The sequence below is a fragment of the Engystomops pustulosus genome, chromosome 1 (assembly GCF_040894005.1).
Source record: "Engystomops pustulosus chromosome 1, aEngPut4.maternal, whole genome shotgun sequence".
Classification (NCBI taxonomy): Eukaryota; Metazoa; Chordata; class Amphibia; order Anura; family Leptodactylidae; genus Engystomops; species Engystomops pustulosus.
The window spans coordinates 189,404,808-189,430,035 of record NC_092411.1 but is presented as its reverse complement, the minus strand read 5'-3'; the positions used below and the strand labels follow the sequence as shown (position 1 = coordinate 189,430,035).

Here is a 25,228-nt window from a genome sequence, read left to right as displayed (position 1 = left end):
CCGTCGCTTCCCCCGCCAAGATCCGCCGGAGTTCAACCTTCTTCTTCTCCGTGCATGTGAGTGCTGATCTTGTGACACAATTTCATTTTTAAATTCCGTGGTTTGTCCGAATCAGTCGGGTTGTCCGACGTACACGCCCCCCGATTTGTGTCGCATGCAAGCCAGCGCCGATGCGCCACAATCCGATCACGTGCGCCAAAAACTTGGGGCAATTCAGGGCAAAACACACTAGAACATACAGTGAATTCAGCAATGGAGTCTTGTGTGTCAAGTGTGCACACAGGCCATGGAAATTGAGAACGATGTACCTGCTGATTCCAGGACTTTCAGTACTTCTCCACAGGTGGTCCTTGACTCTTAGACAACTCTGCTGATAATTCTTTTCCCTCCGACTGAAATCTTGCGAATAGCATCTAGTTGTGGTTGGTTTACGATGAAATGATGTTCTTTCCACTACTGGATTGTGGCCTTAACAGCCCTTAATGGGCTGTTTATCCCCCAGGGATCAATAACATATTATCATATATATATATTGGTACTAATTTCACCTGCTATATACTAGGGCTGGCACATTTCGTATTTAGGATCAAATTTGGTTTAATATTTTTTTTGAGATTAGTACTGCTAGTTAACGTTTCCTGGCAAATATGGGAACGGGACATGGAAAAACAAAGCAAAAGTAACAATATACCTTTTTGTCACCAGATGGCGATCACGCATCTCAGAACGTTCAAACCACACATGTGGACATGCCCTTGCCATAGCCCTCTGGATAACACCCATAAGTCCTCCGTGAACCTGTCCAACCTGAAAGAGCACATGCATTTTGTATACAAAGAATGAGTAAAATGGAAAGAAAAAAAAAAAAAACACACACACACAAAGTTTGCTATTGTCATTCATACTGGTTCTTGTCGGAGTTATAAAATCTACATATAGTTTAAATAAACCACATGGTTTATACTACCCACGGTAAAAATATTATTAAAGTTTCCATTGTTTCACCAAGCACAGATGTTACAATTTTATGAGAGGTATTTGCACACACACACAGATACATTGTAAGAAAATATGTTTTCCACAACCACAACTTAACTGACCTATACAGTTCTACCATATGGCTATGACCATACGACAATGATTAAGAAAATGACCATAGCAGAGTTTTATCTTCTGGAATCAGTTTTCTGGGCTAAACAAAGAACCCCTAGGTTGCCAGGTCACCAAGTTCTACCCCGTTAAACTTCTAGCACTCTTCGGTGGGGTATAAAAAATTAAAAAAAAGGGCTTTCTAGAATTCCCTCTTTAATGTGAAATGTCTGGCAGATATGACTCTTCTCACCTCATTTTTACATGAGAGGAGTCATTTTTTGTGGTTATGGGGGGGGGGGTTGTCATTTCAGAAACATGCTGTTGGTGTCAATTTAAAGTTAAGAATTTCATCTTTCAGATGCAGATCAAGATCCATTACTGCCTATTTTTCACAGAACATACTGTAATCTGAAAGATGAGTATCTTATCTTTAATATCACACAAAAAGCATGTTTCAAGGTGCTACGGAACCAAAGATGGAGTGTCACTTCAGACGACCCTATCTCCCCTGGTGCAAGTAGTCCCCTGCTTTAAAGAGTCAATTTCAGCAAGCAGGGTGGGTAAAAACCATACAGAACATTATCAATGACACAAACAGCCCTCTAATATGCGGGCTATGAGAACAAAGACGGAAGACATACAATCTGATACTCACCATAGCATAGCAGCCATCATTAGCTAAAATTATAATATCAATTGGAGATGTGTGATTGGCCACACAGATTCCCCCTTTTTTGGGTCTGTTTTCTCTGTGAAAATAAAAAGTCCACAGTTATAAAGATTTCACACTGGTTCAAGAACTATCATTTTTCTTTTTCTTTAAAATACCTAAAAAATCTTGTTTCACTGTGCTTCAGGCAGAGACCACAAGCACGGTGGACCCATCAAAAGCAGAACTATTTTTATTAAAAATAAACCTGCATCAAAAAATCTTAACGGAGGAGGTTAAAAAAAAAAAAAAGAGAATTACTTCATCAGTCTCATAAGGAATGGCAGTAATAAATGACCTCCTATACATATATAATGACCTCCTGAGACCTATAGAATGCCTTTTATATACACGAGATCTAATGTGTTTCTCTACCACCCATGATGTGATATCTTACCAGAGAAAAATACTTCTGTTTCCACTTACCTTGCGCTTTTCTAGCCCATCCTAACTTACATTCATTTGACATTTTAATCTTGCTAGAGCAAAATCAAAAGAGGCACTGAGAGGCTTTGGATCATTTAGAAATTCAACTATATGGGAGGGGGTTAGAATAAGCAGTGGCTTACAGCATCTCTAGTAAACTACTCAAGTGAAAATTGGAGAAATAAAATCAATAAAATGTAAACATATTGGATACAAATGTAAAATATTTTGTTATTCGTTTTCAGCGAGTCAAAACAAAAATCTAAATTTTTAATGTAAAGGGAACCTGTCATCAGGAACCCTTTCACTGGCTGACCCTTGTCCCCATAGTATACACACCGGCAAAAAGTTTTTATTGTAAAACTGGCTTCTTCCGAAAAAAAGATAAGTTGAATAAAAATTTCCCTTTCTGTAAGCAGAGCTGTGCCTCTAGTCCCATGGGAGTGGCCAGTGACGAGTGGAGCATACATGTATGATGTCCTGAGGTGGGGGCATGGGAGTGGCCACTCCCATGGGACTAGGAACAATGGGGGTCATTTACTAAGGGCCCGATTCGCGTTTTCCCGACGTGTTACCCGAATATTTCCGATTTGCACCGATTTTCCCTGTATTGCCCCGGGATTTTGGCGCACGCGATCGGATTGTGGCGCATCGGCGCTGGCATGCACACAACGGAAATCGGGGGGCGTGGCCGAACGAAAACCCGACGGAATCGGAAAAACCGCCGCATTTAAAAAACAAAAAGTGTCGCGGAGCTTGCACTTAACCTTCACCAGGAATAGGCAGGTGTACTTGAGTGCATTTCAGTGGACTTCAGCGCTGGTGGACGTTGGAGGAACTACCTTAGTGAATCCTGTCCGGACCCGAATCCACCGCAGAGAACGCGCCGCTGGATCGCGAATGGACTGGGTAAGTAAATCTGCCCCAATGTGTACATGATTTTCCATTAGGGCATGGGGGAGCCAGAAAAAGGGCTCCTGGTGACAGGTTCCCTTTAAAGCGGATTTAAAGGATTTGGCCAAATAGACTGTAAGAATTGACATTTCTATTGTCCTCGTTCCTATTGTTTCATCCAGTAACGTTATTGCTCTGTAAGGTCCTATTTAATTTGTATATGTATCCCATAATCTGTACAGCGCTGCGGAGTATGATGGCGCTATATAAATAAAGATTTATTATTGGTCAATGAGTTAGGAGCTTCATCATTTATACTCACTTATTATGGTACTGAATGGCACTGGAGAGTGCTCGGGCGCAAATTCGACAGCACACCAAATGGACCTTCTCACTGAACCAGTTTTTGATCCTGTAATTATAATGCAAACATAAAAGTAATTCACTGTGCCATGTTAATTGTATAGATACTACATTATAAATACAAGTTGCAGCTGGATATTTTAGCTTGCCTGCATTTATTGTAAGTTGTAAAATAATAAGGATTACAATAATAATTGCCACAAGCCGAAAATGAGATTTTCAAATACCATTCATTTTGGACTATAAAATGCACTTTTTTGTGAGAAAAAGTCCTGCTAAAAAGTGCTTGCATCTTCCAGTCCTAAGGTCAGGATGACCGAGCACTGCCAGACACTCCTGACTTTTGTCCTGGAGATTGGGTGAAGCTCTGACAAAGTGCTATCTATACCCAATCTCAGAGATGGCGGAGCCTCTGCACTGCCCTCTCCCTCTCGCTGCATAACCCAAGTATTACCTGCAGGACCTTACATTGATGTCAAAACCATTTGATTGATCACATGCTTCATCAGTGAAAAGGTCCCTGAATAGTACCAGGGGTGGTAATAGAAGGAAATGTTACTACCCCTGGGACTTAGTATGTACAAGAGCTTTGTGAGAATGGATATATGTAGCAGACGGATGGATGTAGCAGGGCTGTGTGTGTGTGTGAGTGTATGGATGGATGTAGTAAGGCTGTGTGTGTGTTTGAATGGATGGATGTAGCAGAGTTGCTGTGCTTGGATATGTGCGAGGCCAGCATGGACATTTTGATTGGTGTCAGATATAATTTTTTTTTTTATGACTAAATCTAGGTTGCGCTTATAGTAAGGAGTATCTTGTAGTTTGAAAAATACATAAAAAATACCAATCTCACTATTCATCATATTCACCATTAATTTTTTATACTATCTCACATATGTACTCAGTTATTGCTTTTGAAGATTACAGGTTTACCTGCCATTTGGCAGCTGCCCAACAATTGTGGCTCCCACAACCAGCCAGCTGATCCCAATGGTAGCCAAGGTAACCCTGGAAGAAAATAAACCAGGTGCAGGTTTTTAAACAGCAGATAATGGATAAGACAATGCACGAGACAAAACAAACCCCACTGCTTGACAAAAAAAAGCTACAAAAATATCAATAATTACGTAAAAATGCTTCCCTCTAAGAGTGGTGGCACATGTGGTCTTTCAAACCCGTTTTTAGGCCATTTTAAGCAGTCCAAGAAAAATAAACAAAAACTGTAAAAACGGAAACGCTGTCAAAAAAACGCATGTATTTTCAAAAACGCATGCGGTTTTTAACGGACTGCTTAAAAATGGACTAAAAACCGGTTCAAAACGCTAAGGTGCGAGATTAAACAAACAGTTTTTTATTTAAAATAAATAAATAAATAGTAGTAACCACTTAATAACTAAAATGTTTACACCCCAGAGATCAATAAGAATCTAGATTTCAATCTCGTACTTTTATGGCATATAAAAAAAACTATAGCAAAAATGTTCTACAAAATTCATGCTGCCAATATAACAGTATAATATGTTGTCCTAATTTTCTGAAATCAATAACACCCAGCCCCATAAAAACTCAAAGCTCAATAATAAACTTTAATTTGGTCTTTTAAACTCATTTGATTATAACCTATGCTACATTAGAGCAGATTTTACTCCTATAAACTACTAGCCCCTTCAGGCAAGGTATGTAAAGTTCTTTCTAGTATTCCCTCTTATGTAAATTCTTGCTGTTTTTCCTATTAAAAGAAAAACTTCTCCAAAGGCATGTGAAAAATGAGCAGAGAAGAGTCATATTTTGCCTGAGAAGAGCCAAGTTTAGGGGCTGCATAAGGTGTGTCAATTAGATGCCCCTATATTTGGCTCTTACAGTATCATATGAAAGATATGAATTTCAGACATGCAGTTAAAGTAATAGGTGGGAATAGGATTTTTATCTCCAGCAGTTCAGTGACTTACAGAGCCACAAGCCTGATGAAATTTGATAGTTAAGGTTCTTATCTTTAATATGACAACAGCATGGTTCTAGGTACTATAGAACCGGAGATAGGGGCATCTGAAGTGACACTCGCTCTGCAGCCACATAGTGTAATCAGGTACACATTTAAAATATATCAAAAGCTTCATCACATTAAACTCCCAAAAAAGTGTAAAAAACTAAGCTTCCTTCCAAGCACATCAAGCTCTTGCACAATTCAGTGCGTTGCCTTCCTGGCCTTTTTTACACTTATTCTTTGGGAGTATGATGTAATTATAAATGTGTACCAGATTAGACCACGTGGCAATCTTTATCTTGTATGGTGTAACAGTTTTCGGATAATATCTGATCCGGAACTGAGGGATCTACGGCAGTTACCCTGAAAGGAATACTTATTTGTGGGACCACCGATATCCGGCAACTCTTTTGTGGAATGTGCTTTCTACTTTGGATGAAAGAGGTTCTGTGTGTTAATTGAACACCATTCAGACAGAATGTACAAACATATAAGCTATTTGTTGTAGACTTGATTCCGGAGTTTGTGGGACAGACCATCACCAGAGAGGCTGGCAGCTTACTATTGGTTTTAACTGGTAGCATACTAGTTGATGTCTTTGTGTGACAAACATGACTCTTCTCAGCTCATTTTTACATTACATTGGAGATTTTTTTTTTAACGGAAAAAAGGTTTCACATAAATGTGGGAATTCTAAATCTGGTATCCTTTTCCTAAGCCAAGGAAGGGCTCCTGAGGTTCGTTACTCCTTATGCACCTGAAGCCTGAAAGGCACTGTTGACCCCGGAGCACTTGCAGGTCATTAGCATACTTTTACTTTTTTTTTTTTTTAAGAAAAAGAAAAACATAAAAATCTGTTCCAAGACCTGAACCTTCACAAGGGTGCGAAGAGGATTCAGTCAGTGATGCTGCTTTATAAGGATGAATCAGATAGTAGATCACAAATTCCCAATTCTTATTTACTGTGCTATAGAAAACAGGTCTAAGGAGTCTCCAGTAAGCCCTGACTTATAGCAGACATGACAACAGGAGGAGGGATGCAAAGGTAATCACTGGTGAAAGGAACAAGGGTTCACTTAATTTTAGTTTTCAGTGGTAGGATCACATTTATAAAGTGTTACTGTTTGTAGCATAGGTATTAAAGGAAACCTACCATTTGTTTTTATGCATTGTGAACCAACCATAACTTAAGAATGCTATAGCTACACTGATACAGAAACATTTCTTGCTCAAAAAACAATTATAAAATTTAGGACCTTGGACACATTACTTCCACATACACAGGAGCTGCCTGAACTGTCCAGACAGGACTAATCAACCTGAGCAGCATGTCTCATACACAACAGCTGTAAGCGCATCCTATTCACTGTGCAGAGTTGTCACCTGCAGTTTATTGGATTTACCAGCACATGGTAAAACTTGCCTGACAGGTTAAGAGAAAAAAAAAAAAAAAAAAGGCTCAGCGTATACATTAATCGGACATGTAACGCAAAGTGAAATCAGCCTTCTTTTCAGAAAAGCATCTCAGCTAAACACCACAAATCCGATATTCAGTAGAATAAACAAGCAACTACTTACCGTAGCGGCAGCAGAATGCAATAGCGTACAAATACACCCAACACCCAAATAAGAGTCACACGGTGACTGAGATATTGGAAGTTGTAGTTTGTCCTTGTCAGCAGGTTCCACGATATGAGCTCTTCTGAGGAGAACCTTTGGGTTACTTCATCTTCTACAATCGCTTCAAAGCCTTTTTTGGAGAAGTAAAACACGTCTGACAACTCAAAATCACCACTCTGTAAGCACTGGCTCCTGCTCTGCCTCAGGCCCACAATCTCTTCCTCCATCGGCGACTGATCTCTCTGAATTATACCTTTGTAAAACAAAACAAAAAAAAACAATTCTACACTTCTTCATTACTTTGTAATTACAATGACTTACTAGCTATGCTGCAACCATCAGAACAATCACATTTCTGATGGTCATCAGAGCCACCATTGGGACACAAAGAGAGGTACATGAAGCTCAACATTACTTGGCCACCAAGTATCTGACAGTCACTGCTTGTTACATTTATAAAAGTCTCTGAGTAGTCAAAGGGCAACTCAGGTTCCCAGCATTATCACCATTTATTCATAAACCATTACTTATTCTATTTTGCTATAACATGGAGGCAAAAGAGGGAAGGCTGCAGGTTTGGAGGTGGGGGAAGACTGATGTATTTTGTTAGAGGATGGACAGGAAAGTCTTGGAGAAGGGTTGTGAGAGGTGACAATAAGAAGAGAGGTCTACTGAAAATCAGAGATCAAGTGTAGAAACTTTCGGCATGGTATTTTCTAACATTTCAGATGAATTAAGATACAGAAAGCCAACTAGTATTTCATCCAAACTCTCGCTAGGATGAACAAAATAAATGGAATGGTCCTGAGATGCTGCACTAAGATATTGTACACATTGGAGCACAATTACTAAGCTCCTTGCCCCAGTTTTTTCTTTCACGTGCAAACTGCTTGCACACGTATTTAAGAAGTGTCCACACCAGGTATGTGTATTGGCTGCACTATTCTACATGCAATACAAAATTCTGCACGGAAGGGGGCATTCCGTGCCCAATCGATCCCATGTGCCACATTTAACATGCAAAGTCCAACAGAAATGTGTTGCACGCCCCATGTTAAAGGTGCACCAACAAAAATTGGTGCACCCTGTCGGGACAATGTGGAGGGCGCCAGATTAATGTAGTTTGCACTCTTAAGTAAATGTGGGCACAGTCACCAAATACAAAATGATACCTATATGAATGCCAGTGTGCCACTAATATGTTTTGCATTTTCTTTACATTCTTTAAATCTTTCCAAAGATCTTTGTTTATAAATTAGTTCATATAAGGAAAGGGGCAGTGACCTTTGACTTTCTCTGGTGGTACGTCACTGTGTGCTGTATGAAAAGGGGGTTACCACTCGCCACCCTCGTCTACTGTGCACTAACAAAAACTTTAGTCATATCTTTTGAACAAATGGATTACAAAAAAAAAATTGAAAAGAGACACAAGAACAATTGCAAGCATTTTGTGCCTGGTGAAAGAACTTATGGAAAACATAAAGCCATTCATATTTACCCAAGAACAAGATGGACCCTAATCACTTGTCTCAATAGGTTATCAGATATATCCTGGTGGTCACTACGGTCCCATGTAGCATCGCCCAGTGAAAGACCAACAACCCATGCAATATATATATGGTTGCAATGATTTTTAATTTAAAATTATACAAATAAATGTACAGTATTTGCAAATAATGGAAATTTACATGGCTGTGGGCTTTACCTGTGTTGTGACCCTATCTCTGATCTGCAGTAGATTTCAGTTGAGCATGGAAAATGGACACTGCTACCCAAGAAGCAGTCCTAAAAGCTGGATTCAAGTGTGAAATCTAGACAAAGTGGGTCTGAACATTTACAAAATCCTTGGTCATGGCAGAGAGAGGTGTTTTGTGTGCGCTCCTCCTTAGTGCCTACCAAAAGTGGCCAAAGGAACGCCAACAAGAATGGACAGTGCTTTGCCGCTTGCAATCGGCACATGATTAAATTGTGCTGCCGTTTGGTGACAGGTACCACAGGAGACCACAGGAGTCTTATGTTTGTGTCAGCAGTTTACTAAGTGCAAAAGAGGTGGCCTTTAGCGGGCAAACAAAGGTTTTGGGTTTTTTTTAACTTTTTTTCAACTAGACACAAGTTGACCTTGAATTGGTGCCTTATTTAAACATGGAACACAGCAGACGCCCTTGATGCATGTAAAACTTTAAAGAATGTCATACTTAATTCTGAATTCTGTGTCTACCAGATCGTTTTTTTACCTTATGTGACAACTTTGCTGTAGTACCATGTTCTGCTGCACCCTAAACCAGGTTTTTGGTTGTCTGCCAAATGCAGCAAGCTATTGTTCTTTTCATACCAGACACTCTAACATTCATTCTCCCACATACTGAATTTCAATTTGTTTAGGGCTAAGGGAAACTGCTGTGTGTGTGTGTATTTGTGTAGGCCAAACATACCCTTCTGTTTAACATCCAGAAAGCTGGCACAATCTACTTCATAAAATGCAATGCTGTTTTACCTGTTGAAGTATGAAACACTCTCACTAAAAACTATAATACATGTTGCTACTAAAGAATGAAAATTCCAAAGGCTATGAACAGCAACAGAGGAAACAGTAGAAACAAAAACTCACAACACACCTGTCATAACATGCATAACATTACCAGCAGAAATATGCATCTAACCCATCCCTATATTTAGTAAGCATTACTATGTGGAAAAAAAATTATAACATAAAATCACGCAAGCAGAAATGTTAATATTAAAAAAAAAACATAAAAAAGCAAAACCAGCAAATCAGTACTAATAGCCCCCCCCCCCCCCCCCGGCTCCCTGTTAAGTAAATGCTGAAAACTTTACTAACAAGTAACATCCCCACAGGCAGCTCACTGACACTGTGTGACTGGCTACAGGATCTGAGAGTCATTAGTGGCATCTAGTACCTTATAGATGACAATCTCTTCCATCTGGAGGACTTTATTCTGGATTCTCCAATCCATGAAGTATCACGGCTGAATTCACGGCCAGATGTCTTCAGCTCCGTGCAGCATCTCCACCCGGGGTCCCTAAAAATACCACAGTCACTTACAGTATAAAGTCTCCTGGATAACAACACTGCGCTCCTAAATAATATATACCCCTCACAACACAACTGACGGCACTCTCCCCACATATAACACATCCCCTCATTATATATATATTGTACTGAAATTATAGCATACACAGCACCAATCAATATACAACACCCCCAATTTATTAATACAGACCCCTAACATTTAGTTTAAATTATGCAAAGTAATCTATGGTATAACTAATATATCCCACCCTGTTATGTTACATGATTTTACATACAGTGCAACCCTGACCAATGTGAATATATAGCACCCCCTAATATACAGCCCACCCCAGCTTAGTAATATACTGTATCCCGTATACAGCCCCAGCTAAGTAATATACTGTATCCCATATAGAGCCCCCCCCAGCCTAGTAATATACTGTATCCCATATACAGCCCCCCAGCCTAGTAATATACTGTATACCATATACAGCCCCCCCAGCTTAGTAATATGCTGTATCCCATATACAGCCCCCTCCCAGCTTAGTAATATACTGTACCCCATATACATCCCCCCAGCTTAGCAATATGCTGTATCCCATATACAGCCCCAGCTTAGTAATATACTGTATCCCATATACAGCCCCCTCCCAGCTTAGTAATATACTGTACCCCATATACAGCCCCCTCCCAGCTTAGTAATATACTGTATACCATATACAGCCCTCCCAGCTTAGTAATATACTGTATCCCATATACAGCCCCCTGTTTAGTAATATACTGTATACCATATACAGCCCTCGCAGCTTAGTAATATACTGTATCCCATGTACAGCCCCCCCAGCAGAAATCTGGACCAACATATATATATATATAGTATATATATATATCACCCCCCCCAGGAAAAGAATAATCTGGTCTCATACAATATATACACCCCGCCAGTATAAAATTATTCTGGCCCCATATAATATATAGAGCACCCCCCACCCCAGTTTAAATGAATCTGGCCCCATATAATATATACAGTAACCCCCCCGCCCCAGTTTAAATGAATCTGGCCCCATATAATATATACTGCATCCCCTCCAGTATAAAACAATTCTGGCCCCACAAAATATATACAACCCCCCCCCTCCCCAGTATAAAACAATTCTGGCCCCATAAAATATATACAGTACCCCCCCCCCCCAGTGTAAAACAATTCTGGCCCCATAAAATATATACAGTACCTCCCCCCCCCCAGTATAAAACAATTCTGGCCCCATAAAATATATACAGTACCCCCCCCCCTCCCAGTGTAAAACAATTCTGGCTCCATGTAATGTATACAACCCCCCAACACACACAGTATACAACAATTATGGCCACATATAATGTATACAGTACCCCCCCCCCCACGATAGCGACACCTCCCCACTCCCCCTTATTAGCCACATAAAATAAATGACAGTACAGGAAAAATAATAAAATCATACTTACCTGCAGGCAGCTGCTCCCTAAGCGTGCGGAAAGGCGGTGCGTCGCTCCGCATATAAATCGCGCCTGTGTCTTAAAGAGACAGGCTTGATTTATTTAGCGCCCGAATCGCCCACTTTAGAGCGGCGAATTTCGCCGCCCTTTACAGGGATCCGCATTCTGCCGCCTGAGGCGAGATTTTCATCTCGCCTCACGGCAGATGCGGCCCTGTGAAGAGGGCTCACGGGCCGAGTCCTCTTCATACAAGGGTGGGGGTTGTTGCATATTGCAGCAAACCCCCACCGTCAATAACCGGGGTTGTGCTTGCACGGATCACGGCTATTAACTCCTCCATTTAAAAGACGGCAGTGTGTGGGCGCCACCGAACGTCATCAGGGGAAGGCGTTCGGTTTCCATGACAGCCTTGGGTCTTCGTCAGACCCGAGGATGCATGGTTACTGCAGATTCGTTACAATGAGCCAGTGGCTCATTGTAACGTATACTGTGCAGAAATGCCATATACTGCAATATAGTTGTAATGTACCCTAGAGGGTCTAAAAAAACTGTAAAAAAAAAAAAAAAAAATGTTAAACACCTAAAAGTTCAAATCACCCCCCGTTCCCTAGAACTGACATAAAACATAATAAACAGTAAAAGTCACAGACACAATAGGTATCGCCGCGTCCCAAAATGCCCGAACTATCAAAATATAAAAACGGTTATCGCGGGCGGTGAACCCCATAACGGAAAATGGTGCCCAAATGTCCAAAGTGCGACTTTTACACTATTTTACTTCACATTAAAAAAAGGAATAAAAAGTGACCAAAATGTTGCACAGTCCTCAAAATGCGCCCATTGCCGTCGCCCATATATACGTCCCCCAATGGCCGTCTGAATGCAGCCTAACATTGAGTTTTGTAATTGCCATTGCGGCTTTCTAATTATGATGAAGAGGTTTTTGCTAAATAATGTATACATACATATACACACACATATACAAATATATAATAGATACATACACATTTATACATACATAAATACTTTACACCCACACATAATATATATGAGAAACTTTAAATGTTGATCTATGAGGATTACATTATTTCTGATAACAACCAAGGCAATCATACATTGTTCTCTAATGTTGTTCTCCAGTCTATGTGCATTAGTTTCCTTGCTATCCTCACCATTTTAACCTGGCTCTGAACTAGTGATGTGTTTGCGAACGGGTTGGCTCCCTGCAGTGAGCCAATTGCCCACTTAAACAGGTTTAGCAAGTTAAAAATTTAATTAAAAGTGGTGTGGAGTGGGGTGACTGACTGACTGGACTGAGGCTCCTTATTATATATTTAATAGAGAGCTGTTCAGGAACCAGTATTAATGATCCAACTCACTAATAAGAGCCGGACCTCCCATCACTACTCTGCAATAGCTTTGTCTCGTCATTCTTATTTCTCCAGTGATTCTGTAGAATTGTTTAGAGATATGGTTTCACAGAAGAGAGGTGCTGCTGCTCCCTGCTCACACAGGAAGGAGAAGGGGAGGTCATGTGACAGTGCTCTGTGTGTCTAGCCGATGGTGTTCAGTGCTGAGGAAGATTTTTGACAAGTAGCTTCAGAACTGAAAATGCCATAACTCTGGAAAGAAAAAGGGCAGGGAACACAATATGGGCATTGTTCTATTTGTTTTAAAATGAGGAATCACATATGACAATTAGGTAAAAAATCATCATAACTTCACAGTTACGCTTTAAGATAAAATATCTGAATACAGCCTAGATGACTTCAGGAACCTAAAATATGTAGAAATCGTCCCTACTAAAGATCTTTTCACAAAAAAAACTAACTGCTTCTCAGAACAAGTGTCCCCATGGTTGAAGCACATACTTTTTTATGAGGTGTGCTACCAACAACAATCATTTTTGGACCAGCACAAAAGTTCATGAGCTGATCACATGGCCTTTTACCAACAATCCTGTAAACATGAATTGGCCAGATTATTGTGCAATTACTACCTGCTAATATTTTCCCCACTAGGGAAAATATCTCTACATTATACTAATTGCACCATTAAAAAGGAACAGTGTTGGAAGTGTTCTCCTTTCACTTATATTAACTAAGTCAGTTTGTTCTTTATGGATTTTTTCATACTGTGTATGTGAACCCTTTTTTGAACAGTACACATTACAGACTTCTGTTGGTATTCAGATGCTCAGTTGTGACGTCATGCCAACAGCACGTGCCCACTATAACCAATAGCTACAACCAATGCCCGCACAGAACGTCAAGGTTGAGCACCAACAGAGAGAAGCTTACAAATCTGCATTAGATTAGACTTTGACCTTTGTATTCACATTCACCAGAAGCGGAGATGCAATATAACCTTACATAGATAACATCCTGTATATAAGGGACATATGATGTTATACCACACATAACATTAAATGACACAAACAAGTAACTTCCAAGCACTTTCTATTAATTGCGAGAGAATAGTCTTGGATACTTTTTGATGTGCCCAGTAATTCAGAGCATTTCTGCACTCACCATATAATGTTCTAATCATATAAAAACTGGTGCTATAGTAAACTAACCCCTTAAGGACCAGGCCCTTTTTCGTTTTATTTTTCACTCCTTCAAAAATCTATAACTTTTTTATTTTTCCATATAAAGAGCTGTGTATGGGCTTATTTTCTGCATAACATATTGCACTTCATAGTGATGGTATTAAATATTCCATGCCGTGTATTGGGAAGCGGGAAAAAAAATTCTAAATAAAACACATTTGCGCCATTTCTTGTGGGCTTGGTTTTTACAGCTGTGACAAGTCAATTTCATTCATTGGGTCAATACGATCACAGGGATACCAAATTTGTATATGTTTTATAATGTTTTCATACATTTACAAAAATTAAAACCTCCTGTACAGAAAAAAAATTCTTCATTTTGCCGTTTTCTTGCGCTAATAACTTTTTCATACGGAGATGTGGGTGGTGTCATTTTTTGCGACTTCTGATGACGTTTTCAATGCTTCTATTTTTAGGACTGTGCGACCTTTTGATCACTTTTTATAGAATTTTTTTTATTTTTCAAAATGGAAAAAATTGCCATTTGTGACTTTGGCCGCTATTTTCCGTTACGAGGTTAAACGCAGTGAAAAACCTTTAATTATATTTTGATAGATCGGGCATTATCGGACACAGTGATACCTAATGTGTTTATGATTTTTACTGTTTATTTATATCAGTTCTAGGGAAAGGGGGATGATTTGAATTTTTATGTTTTTTTAATATAATTTTTTTTTTTTACTTTTTTTTACTATTTTTCAGACTCTCTAGGGTACTTTAACCCTAGGTTGTCTGTTTGATCCTACCATATACTGCCATGCTACAGTATGGTAGTATATGGGGATTTTGCACACCATCTATTATAATGTGCAAATCGCACATTGTAATAGATAGCCTAAAACATGATAACCTCGGATCTTTGTGTGACCCGAGGCTGTCATGACAACGGATCACCGCTCCCCGGTGACGTCACGGGGAGCAACGATCGGAGCCAAGATGGCGGCGCCCACGTGCAGCCTGATCTTTAATGCCGCCGGCAGCTTTGCCGGCGGCGATCAAAGGGTTAATACCCGCGTTCGGTGCTAGCACCGTTCGCGGGTGTTAGCGACGGGCATTTGCTTCATTATGAAGCAAACACCCGGTGAGTATGAAGAGGACTCAGCCCGTGAGCCCTCTTCATACTCCCCCATGCGCAGCAAGAAGTAAGGGTACGTCTTATTGCGCTATGGGGTTAAATACACTCATAATAAAGGGTAGTCCCTCATATCCAAAATACCCTCATACCCAAAGAGCAAATTAGAAACTGTAAGTGAGAACCTAGTCCATATATATCTTACCATTGGATGCAGCCATGCGAAGTTTTTTTTGTTCTTCAAAACCTTTTTGAATTCTTAAAGTGGCCCACTAGAAGGAAATAGACATATCATAGTCAGGAACGTTAGTCCTTCCCATTATAAAACCACTTGAAAAGTAAGGAAACATTAGTAAAATCAGTTATTAAGAATGTTACTAAGATTAAGGCCGCATACACACTACCCTATGGAGGACCTATGTACAACTGGAAGCTTGTGGCCGTACACATGTCCCCCATAGAAGGCAATGGCCGCACGGAGAGATGTAGTGCCATACACGTGCGGCACCATACCGCTCCGTACACGGGGAATAGATAGCACATGATTTATCTTTCCCCATGTTTGCGGCCTGTACGTCGTACATTTCTATGGAGAACGGAGGGGTCACCCGGCAGGCATACGTTTTGTAAATTTAGCCTAAATGTTGATCTCTTGCCGATCTGTTCCAACTTTGGCTGGGTATTTGAGATGGGGTTGTGGATTTACCAATAGGACAAGTGCCTCCAAAGTGCTGTATGTTGAAGGGAACCTGTCATCAGGAGCTCTTTTTCTGGCTCCCCCATGTCCTCATAGAGAATAGTGTGCACATTGCCAAAGAGTTTTTATATTCAAACTGGCTTTTTCCGATTAAAAGAAAAGTTAGGTGAAAGTTTGCCTTTCTCTCTGCAATGTAGTGTCCCATGAGAGTCGTCAGCGACAATCGGTTTACCTCACTCTCCGTCATTCGTCTATTTTAAATGAAAAAAAAAAAAAACGCCCATATCTCTTCTATTTGAAATAGACGCATGACGGAGCAGTGCAGGAGAAACCTCTCCTCACTGGCCACTCCCAGGGGACACTGCGCTGCAGAGAGAAAGGTAAACCTTCATCTACCTTTTCTTTTTAGCGGAAAAAGCCAGTTTTATTCTAAAAACACTTTGGCAATGTGCACATTATTCTCTATGGGGACAGGGGGGGGGGGGGAGCCAAAAAAAAAGGTTTTTTTTCATGCCCATCATCATCATTGGGAAAAAAAAAAACAGCAGACAAATGTCTTCGGTTTTTATTTTTTTGGTCCCATAGACTATTGTCAGAAAAAAAAATATAGGACATGCTATAAAGTTTTTTTCAAAGTATCAGTGGAAAGAAAGCAAACTTGCAAAAGCACATGTAATGCAACATTGAAAGCCATTGAAAGCCAGGAAGAGAAAAAAACCTGATGTGTGAAAATGCCCTTATGCCAAGTTAATGCAAATATTAACAATAATGTAATTGGGCAAATCACCTTTCCTCAGTTGTTGTAATGCATTTCAAAACGCAATAAAAACGCAACCAAAAGGCAACATGTAACGCGTGTTACACACGTGGCCTTGCGTATGTTGCGCAGAAACGCATACGTCAAGATGCGTGTGTCAAAAGACATGCGCTTTCAAATGTTTCTGGGCGTTTAACTACTTTGAAAGAGGTTTTCTTCATTGCCGTTTCAACGCAAGCAAAACACCACTTTTGAAAGAACCCTCAGGGTGCCTTCACAAATTCATTTTTTCAGATGCAGTAGTGGAGTGAAAAAAAGAGGAGTTCCTATAAATTATATGTTCTCACCCATTATCATCCACACTTTTGGCTTCAAAAACTGCATCAGAAACACTGAACACGTGAACGCAACTTAAAAGAAATCAACCACAAAGGTTAGAAATACACACTGGGAGCGTAGGAGAGGGAGGTGAATATAATCCTCTCGCTTGACGTCAACTCCGCTCCCAGCATGGAGTTGTGCAAAATTAGCAGCCCAGAGTGCTGGACATCTTGTCCCCATGCTCCGGGCTGCTTTTTACAACTCTCTTTTCTAGGTGAACCCGGCGTGTCAAGGCTAGAGCCTTTAACGCTATATGTGTTAGTGTCCTATCCATTTTTAACTGATAGCACACTGAAAGATTTATTTTAGTAGATCGATTGGTAGGTAGGTTGGTTGGTTAGAGAAGGAAATTTTTAAAAAAACTTACTACCTCTGTTTGTGGTTCAGTCTTTCCCATAAAAGTTCATACAGGTCCATGGAAACTTGAAAAATATGGATGCCAAAGAGCTGTCATCAGCTTTGTAGATGGGTTTTATAGAGAACACAATCATGTGACCCTTCAAGTGGTTGGGACAAGCTAGTGCCATCATTTCCAAGCCTTACATTTTTTTTTGAAGAAGAAGAGCAAAAGTGGATGATGCGTAGAATGCTTTTGCAGGCATAGTGCTCGGCAATGGGTTGATGCACATCTATTGTTTATATGCAATAAACAGCAGACACAGGTAGCCTTAGGGTGCGGTCACATGTTCCGCTAGCGCTGCGTTTGGGTGGGCATGCTTTTCTATGGAAACGCAAGCGATAGGTAACCAGAACCCAGTGTCTTGCATTGTTTTAATGCAAGACGCTAGGTTCTGGTTACCAATTGCATGCATTTCCATAGAAACACATAAGCGATCGGGCCGAGGCCCGTCTCCATGCTTTTACTAACACAACGCTAGCGGTACATGTAACAGCACCCTTAAGCCCATTGACCCTGAGCGAGTTTAGTCTGGACTGGACGTATAATCACTAGACTGAAGAATTCATTTCAGTGATTCTAAATTCAGTTGATAAATCTCGCAAGTGCACAAAAGTTTTTCAAACCAAACTAATGAATGAGCATCTGCCATTAGACCACATTTGTAAGTAGTCTCCAAACTGAATACTCCCTGCAACATAATGATATATCATGCCATGTAGCTGCCTCCTCACAAGTCTACAGTCCTGTCCTAATACAGGATTACAATGCAGAGCATTTTTTTTTGTGAGGTAGCAGGGACTCCATGGACATGATGCCAGGAGTCCGGTCCCATGAAGCAATAAGCGTGAAAAATAAGCTGTCATACAGTCCGGATTTTAGATATTGAAAACCCTTGTGATAAGGGGAGAACACTACAAGTTATGGTCATCACTAAATAACAGTGTAGACAGATCTTTAAAGGGACTGTCACATAGGCAGTTTTGGTCAGATTTTTACAGTTCTATTTATTTTTTACATTTGATTCTTTAAAGATTGCATTAAAATGTTATTCCCTTTAGACAGATCGCTTCACCCTAATCATCCACCTGTTCCACCTCGGAGCCAATTCCACGGGGTCAGAAGCCAGGGCTCCAGGCAGAGAAGTTACAACATATCTGTGAAGTCTGGGGCTGTGTTGCAATGAGTATTAAAAGCTGATGAGAACAAACAGTCTGCTTACCTCCAGCATTTTCACCAGGATCTTCATGTAGACCTGGGAAATGCCCAGAGACATGCCAAACATGGAGGGCAGCATGATGAAGGCGATGATGAAGAGGAGCCATACTGAGAACACGTTGTATGCCAGGCTTCGGAAGTCTTCCATGGCTCAGCTGAGCTGTCATCTGTCTCCCGTCCTGTGCAGGAAGCGCTGAGCTCCAGGGGAGGACGGCTCCGACTTCCTAGACTCCCCAGTCACACCCCGGCTCCTCCTCCCTCCCTGTCGGACATAGTACAAGCCGGGGCCGCGCTCTTTGCCCTGACCGCAAGGTGAATCATTCACTTCACAGAGCAGCATAGGGCAGAATTCCCACATAGCAGAGAGCTAGAGATGCGTTATTACTGAGAGGGGGCTGAACAATACATTTGTAAACATGTATATACAGCATAGTTTCACCAAAATAAATACGTCCTCTGTACAATAGATGTCAGGGAAGTTTCTCCCACAACCATAGACAAAATCTCGAAAATAAGGCGAGATTAACCACTTTTATGGTAAAAACTATCAATTTTTTATTTAAAAAATTCATAAAAACAACAAATTTCAGTGCATTACAAAGATAAAAATGGTCCCAAGATTAGATAGGGATAGGAACTTTACAACAATAAGGTCTAAGATGTTAAGTTTGTCTCTTTAAATCTTCTATGTTCCCACTACTGAATCACTCAATATCTATCTCTATGTCCAAGTAATTCTTATCAGTATATATACCAAGTTATTGTTCAGGGGAACATATTATATATAATGTGGCAGGGGCATTGGACCAAGGACTTTATACTGTGTTCCCATAACTTTATAATGACCCCTTCCCAATTATGGCCGCCATACATGCTAGAATACTCTGCCCAATGTATGCCCCCCACTGTGGCCCACAATTTCTAATACACCTACTCATGTGGTCCCCTTGGTTCTAGATGCACCACGTTTAGTGGCCGCGTTCACATGCAGTGTTTGTGTTGCGTTTGGAAACACAACATAAGTGCTGCTAGCGAAGCGCTGGCCCGATCGCAGATTCTTTTCTATATAAAAACACTTGCGATTGGGAGCAAGCACCAGTCGCAAACATCTCAATGGAAACACATCGGCGATCGGGAAAACCTCTCCATCACTACATATACGTTGTGTTTCCAAACGCAACACAAACATTGTGAATGCGACCTGACACATAAAATGGCCCCTTGTTGTGGCTTCCACACTTTATATTGGTCCCCACTCACTATGGCTGCACACAGTATAAACTCACCGGCCACTTTATTAGGTACACCATGCTAGTAACGGGTTGGACCCCCTTTTGCCTTCAGAACTGCCTCAATTCTTCCTGGCATAGATTCAACAAGGTGCTGGAAGCATTCCTCAGAGATTTTGGTCCATATTGACATGATGGCATCACACAGTTGCCGCAGATTTGTCGGCTGCACATCCATGATGCGAATCTCCCGTTCCACCACATCCCAAAGATGCTCTATTGGATTGAGATCTGGTGACTGTGGAGGCCATTTGAGTACAGTGAACTCATTGTCTGAGATGATTCCAGCTTTATGACATGGCGCATTATCCTGCTGAAAGTAGCCATCAGATGTTGGGTACATTGTGCTCATAAAGGGATGGACATGGTCAGCAACAATACTCAGGTAGGCTGTGGCGTTGCAACGATGCTCAATTGGTACCAAGGGGCCCAAAGGGTGCCAAGAAAATATTCCCCACACCATGACACTACCACCACCAGCCTGAACCGTTGATACAAGGCAGGATGGATCCATGCTTTCATGTTGTTGACGCCAAATTCTGACCCTACCATCCGAATGTCGCAGCAGAAATCGAGACTCATCAGACCAGGCAACGTTTTTCCAATCTTCTACTGTCCAATTTCGATGAGCTTGTGCAAATTGTAGCCTCAGTTTCCTGTTCTTAGCTGAAAGGAGTGACACCCGGTGTGGTCTTCTGCTGCTGTAGCCCATCTGCCTCAAAGTTCGACGTACAGTGCGTTGAGAGATGCTCTTCTGCCTACCTTGGTTGTAACGGGTGGCGATTTGAGTCACTGTTGCCTTTCTATCAGCTCGAACCAGTCTGCCCATTCTCCTCTGACCTCTGGCATCAACAAGGCATTTCCGCCCACAGAACTGCCGCTCACTGGATGATTTTTCTTTTTCGGACCATTCTCTGTAAACCCTAGAGATGGTTGTGCGTGAAAATCCCAGTAGATCAGCAGTTTCTGAAATACTCAGACCAGCCCTTCTGGCATCAACAACCATGCCACGTTCAAAGGCACTCAAATCACCTTTCTTCCCCATACTGATGCTCGGTTTGAACTGCAGGAGATTGTCTTGACCAGGTCTACATGCCTAAATGCACTGAGTTGCCGCCATGTGATTGGCTGATGAGAAATTAAGTGTTAACGAGCAGTTGGACAGGTGTACCTAATAAAGTGGCCGGTGAGTGTATATAACCTTACAGCATACGATGCCAAACACTATTGAAATGTCTGTTTTAGGGTAACATATTGTAACAGTCAGACAAGAATAGGTAAAATTAAAAAAAAAAAGTATTAGTATTTTGTCACGGTTACACCCGCGATCCTCGGTACGGATTGAGGGTGTACCCGTGCCTGCTGCCGCGGTCCCCGCTCCCCCAGCTCTCACTTACCTCTCCTGGCTCTGGCCTGCACTCTTGCTCCCAGCGTGTAGGCCGCATGCTGTTTGCATGTAGTCGCGTGCTCCTGCCACTAGAGGGGGCGCGCGCAGACTTCTCCCAGCCTTAAAGGGCCAGTGTCCTCCTTATTGGCTCTGGCATTCCTGGCTCAGCTATATAGCCTGGCGACTCCCAGCATCCTCTGCCGGATCTTCAGTTCATTCTTCTGAGGAGAAAGCCTTCTTGAGCGTTTCCAGACGCCTCTGAGTTCCCGTGTTCCCGGTTTCCTGTGTCCCGTGGTCCTGCCTGCCTTCCCGTGGTCCTGCCTGCCTTTCCGTGGTCCTGCCTGCCTGCCTTCCCGTGGTCCTGCCTGCCTTCCCGTGGTCCTGCCTGCCTGCCTTCCCGTGGTCCTGCCTGCCTGCCTTCCTGTGGTCCTGCCTGCCTGCCTTCCCGTGGTCCTGCCTGCCTTCCCGTGGTCCTGCCTGCCTGCCCGTGGTCCTGCCTGCCTGCCCGTGGTCCTGCCTGCCTGCCTTCACGTGGTCCTGCCTGCCTGCCTTCCCGTGGTCCTGCCTGCCTTCCTGTGGTCCTGCCTGCCTTCCCGTGGTCCCCGTGTCCCTACCTTGGCTGCCACCGTGGGCCTAGTCGCACCCGTGGAGCGACCTGGTGACTCCCGCCGCAGCAAGACCATCCCGCTTTGCGGCAGGCTCTGGCGAAGACCAGGAGTTCACTTAGACTCCGCTCCCGGGTGCGGCTAAGGTTGTTATCTCCCGCGGTGGTCCAGGGAGTCCACTTACTTAGTCCTAAGGGACTATTCCCCATAGACTGTGACATATTTTTTCATTTAAAAGTAAAGATTCAGACCATAAAAATAATTAAATAAGAATCCTGCTCCCCTCCCCCAGGAAAAAAGTAAAAGTCATGTTGCTTGTGTCTGGACCTAAAGAGGAAAAGGCCCTAGGCCTAAACTGGTTAAATAGGGTTCTAATTATTATTATAAAGGAAAACCAAATGGATTGGTGGTAGGTGCAATATTTATTCACAAAAATTGCTGGAACATGGCGCAGCCTCAATATACTGTTTCTCAGGCAATCACAGTATAAATGACCTTCTTAAATAGAGAGGGTACAGAATGTTATAGTGAGGACTGGAAGTCAAGTTGATGAAGTCATGAAAATTTCAGTTGATAATGTTACTTCAATTCTGGTAAATAACGTTGAGTTTGAAAAGTAACGTTAATTCCAACAAATTATGTGAAATCTGGTAAATTATATCCAATCTGGTACGTAATGTAAGTATCGTCAAGTCTGATAAGTAACATGAAATTCTATTTTGTAACGTCAATTCTGTCAAGTAGGATCAGGTCTTCTAAGTAACAATGAGTCTTGTAAGTAGTGTCAAGTCGATCAAGTAATATTATGTCCGGTAAGCAACACAAAGTCTGGTAGTAGTATCAAGACACATAAGTAATGTATTGTAAGTAGCGTCAAGTCAAGCAAGAATTATCATGTCCGATAAGCAACGTCCAGTCTGATAGTAGTGTCAAGATTGATAATTAACATCTTGTCTGTTAAGTAGCTTCAAGTCTGGTAAGTAGCGTCAGGTCTGGTAAGTAGCGTCAGGTCTGGTAAGTATTGTCATGTCCGATAAGCAACGTCCAGTCTGATGATAGGTAGTGTCAAGACTGATAATTAACATCTTGTCTGGTAAGTAGCGTCAAGTCTGGTAAGTAGCGTCAAGTCTGGTAAGTAGCGTCAAGTCTGGTAAGTAGCTTCAAGTCTGGTAAGTAGCTTCAAGTCTGGTAAGTAGCTTCAAGTCTGGTGACGTCAAGTCTGGTAAGTAGCTTCAAGTCTGGTGACGTCAAGTCTGGTAAGTAGCGTCTGGTAAGTAGCGTCGTGAGTGGTAGGTAGCGTCTGGTAAGTAGATTCAAGTCTGGTGACGTCAAGTCTGGTAAGTAGCGTCTGGTAAGTAGCGTCGTGAGTGGTAGGTAGCGTCTGGTAAGTAGCATCAAGTCAAAAAAGTATTGTCATGTCCGATAAGCAACATCCAGTCTAATAGTAGTGTCAAGACTGATAATTAATATCTTGTCTGGTAAGCTACGTCCAATCTGGTAAATAACAATGCATCAATGTCATGTCCAGTAAGCAATGTCAAGTCCTGTATTAGTGTCAGTACTGATAAGTAGCATCAGGTCTGGTACGTAGCGTCCAGTCTGGTAAGTAGCGTCCAGTCTGGTAAATAACAATGCATCAATGTCATGTCCAGTAAGCAATGTCAAGTCCTGTATTAGTGTCAGTACTCATAAGTAGCATCAGGTCTGGTACGTAGCGTCCAGTCTGGTAAGTAGCGTCCAGTCTGGTAAGTAGCGTCCAGTCTGGTAAATGACATCAAGTCTAGTAAGAAACGATGTGTCAAGTAATGTTATGTCCAGTAAGTAATGTCAAGTTTTGTATTAGTGTCAAGACTGATAAGTAGTGTTAAGCCTGGCAAGTAACATCAAGTTTGATGAGATATGTCAAGGATGGTAAGTAGTGTTTTCTGGTAAGTGACAAACATGTTATGTGTGATCATGTCAAGTAAAAGCTTGCACCAAAGTGCACACTAGCAGAAGTTATCATCTTGACAGCCGATAAAATTATGGAAGTGGTGTGGAGAATAGGACTTGATCATAACGCCCCGTCCCACATCCTTCTAGGTACTTTTCTGGTATATCCTTCTGCCTGGATGCTGAGTTCACATCAGGTTAATTTTTGTTGCCTCATCTGAATAGTTGGTAACTTCTTGGTGAGACCAATCATCAATCTGTTACTTTTGAAATTTAATGTAATTTTTCCTGAAAGATACAATGATGATGTACATTAAAATGAAAGAGGATTGAAATCTTTATATATATGCACAGTACTTATAGATAGGAAGAGAGGTTCTTACTTCTCACTGGAGATGGCTACAGCCACTTAATCACAATTGGAGTTTATCTTCTTTTCCAAGTCATGGATCATAATCATGTTAAAGTGTATTTGGTTTGAGACATTCCAGACTAGAGACAAGAGGATAGAGACTGCATAAGAACACGTAATGTATACCTACCAATATACTGACTGCCAATACAGGGCAAGGTACAGCTATATATACAGCTAATATTATACTTTAATAGTGACCGTGGTATCTATGGGATTCTGTGGACAAATATATTTTTAAAAAGTATATATTATAGACAAAAGAGAGCCCCTACTATACAACATTAATAATGTCTGGTTTTCCGACGTTCTCGGGGATCGCGCCACTGGGACAGGTATTTAGTAGGCGATTGTGTTGCACGCAATTGGATTTAGTCGCAATTGTGCCAGCTTTCATGCAACACAAATCAGGGGCGGGCCGTCGGACGATCCGACAGATTCGGACAAACCGCGGGATTTAACTTAAAAATTTTGTCGCAAGTCATGCACTTACATACACTGGGAGGAAGATGGTGAACTCCAGCAGACCTGATCAGCGAAGCGATACATTCAGCAAATCGGGTGCACAATGTTCTTGAATTATCGTCGGAAAATGCACTTTCGGGATCTCCTCCGGACTGGCTAAGTAAATGTGCCCCATTGTCTCACCACAACATAACTGTTCACAGCGAAATATAAGACATGTCCAATATTTTGCCGTGTTACGTTGCTGACCCTGCAATGCTCTATGGGGAGGGGTGAGCAGGCTATAGAGCAGACATTAAAAGATGCTATATACATTAGATGCACAGTACTTGTTACTTACTCCATGGTGACCCATGTGCTCTTTAATGTCCACTGTTTAGCTTGGTTTGGCACCACACAGCACTGAAAAGAAA

General features: G+C 41.6%; 1 protein-coding gene across 2 annotated transcripts in view; it reads right to left on the bottom strand.

Annotated features, from left to right (window-relative positions):
- Positions 1-24,430, bottom strand: part of GPAT3 (glycerol-3-phosphate acyltransferase 3) — a 40,021-nt gene extending 15,591 nt beyond the window's left edge. The window contains exons 1-8 of one of the 2 annotated variants that reach the window (XM_072115972.1): positions 24,322-24,430; positions 24,093-24,226; positions 15,481-15,547; positions 7,047-7,341; positions 4,418-4,492; positions 3,444-3,533; positions 1,748-1,841; positions 692-807 (exon numbers count right to left, since the gene is read on the bottom strand). In XM_072115972.1, coding sequence (XP_071972073.1) covers positions 692-807; positions 1,748-1,841; positions 3,444-3,533; positions 4,418-4,492; positions 7,047-7,341; positions 15,481-15,496 — 686 coding nt within the window. In that variant the 5' untranslated portion in view covers positions 15,497-15,547; positions 24,093-24,226; positions 24,322-24,430. Of the gene's footprint in view, positions 1-691; positions 808-1,747; positions 1,842-3,443; positions 3,534-4,417; positions 4,493-7,046; positions 7,342-15,480; positions 15,548-18,729; positions 19,001-24,092; positions 24,227-24,321 lie in introns of those variants that run through there. The other variant, XM_072115964.1, reaches the window with a different exon arrangement.
- Between the last annotated feature and the right edge of the window lie 798 nt (positions 24,431-25,228).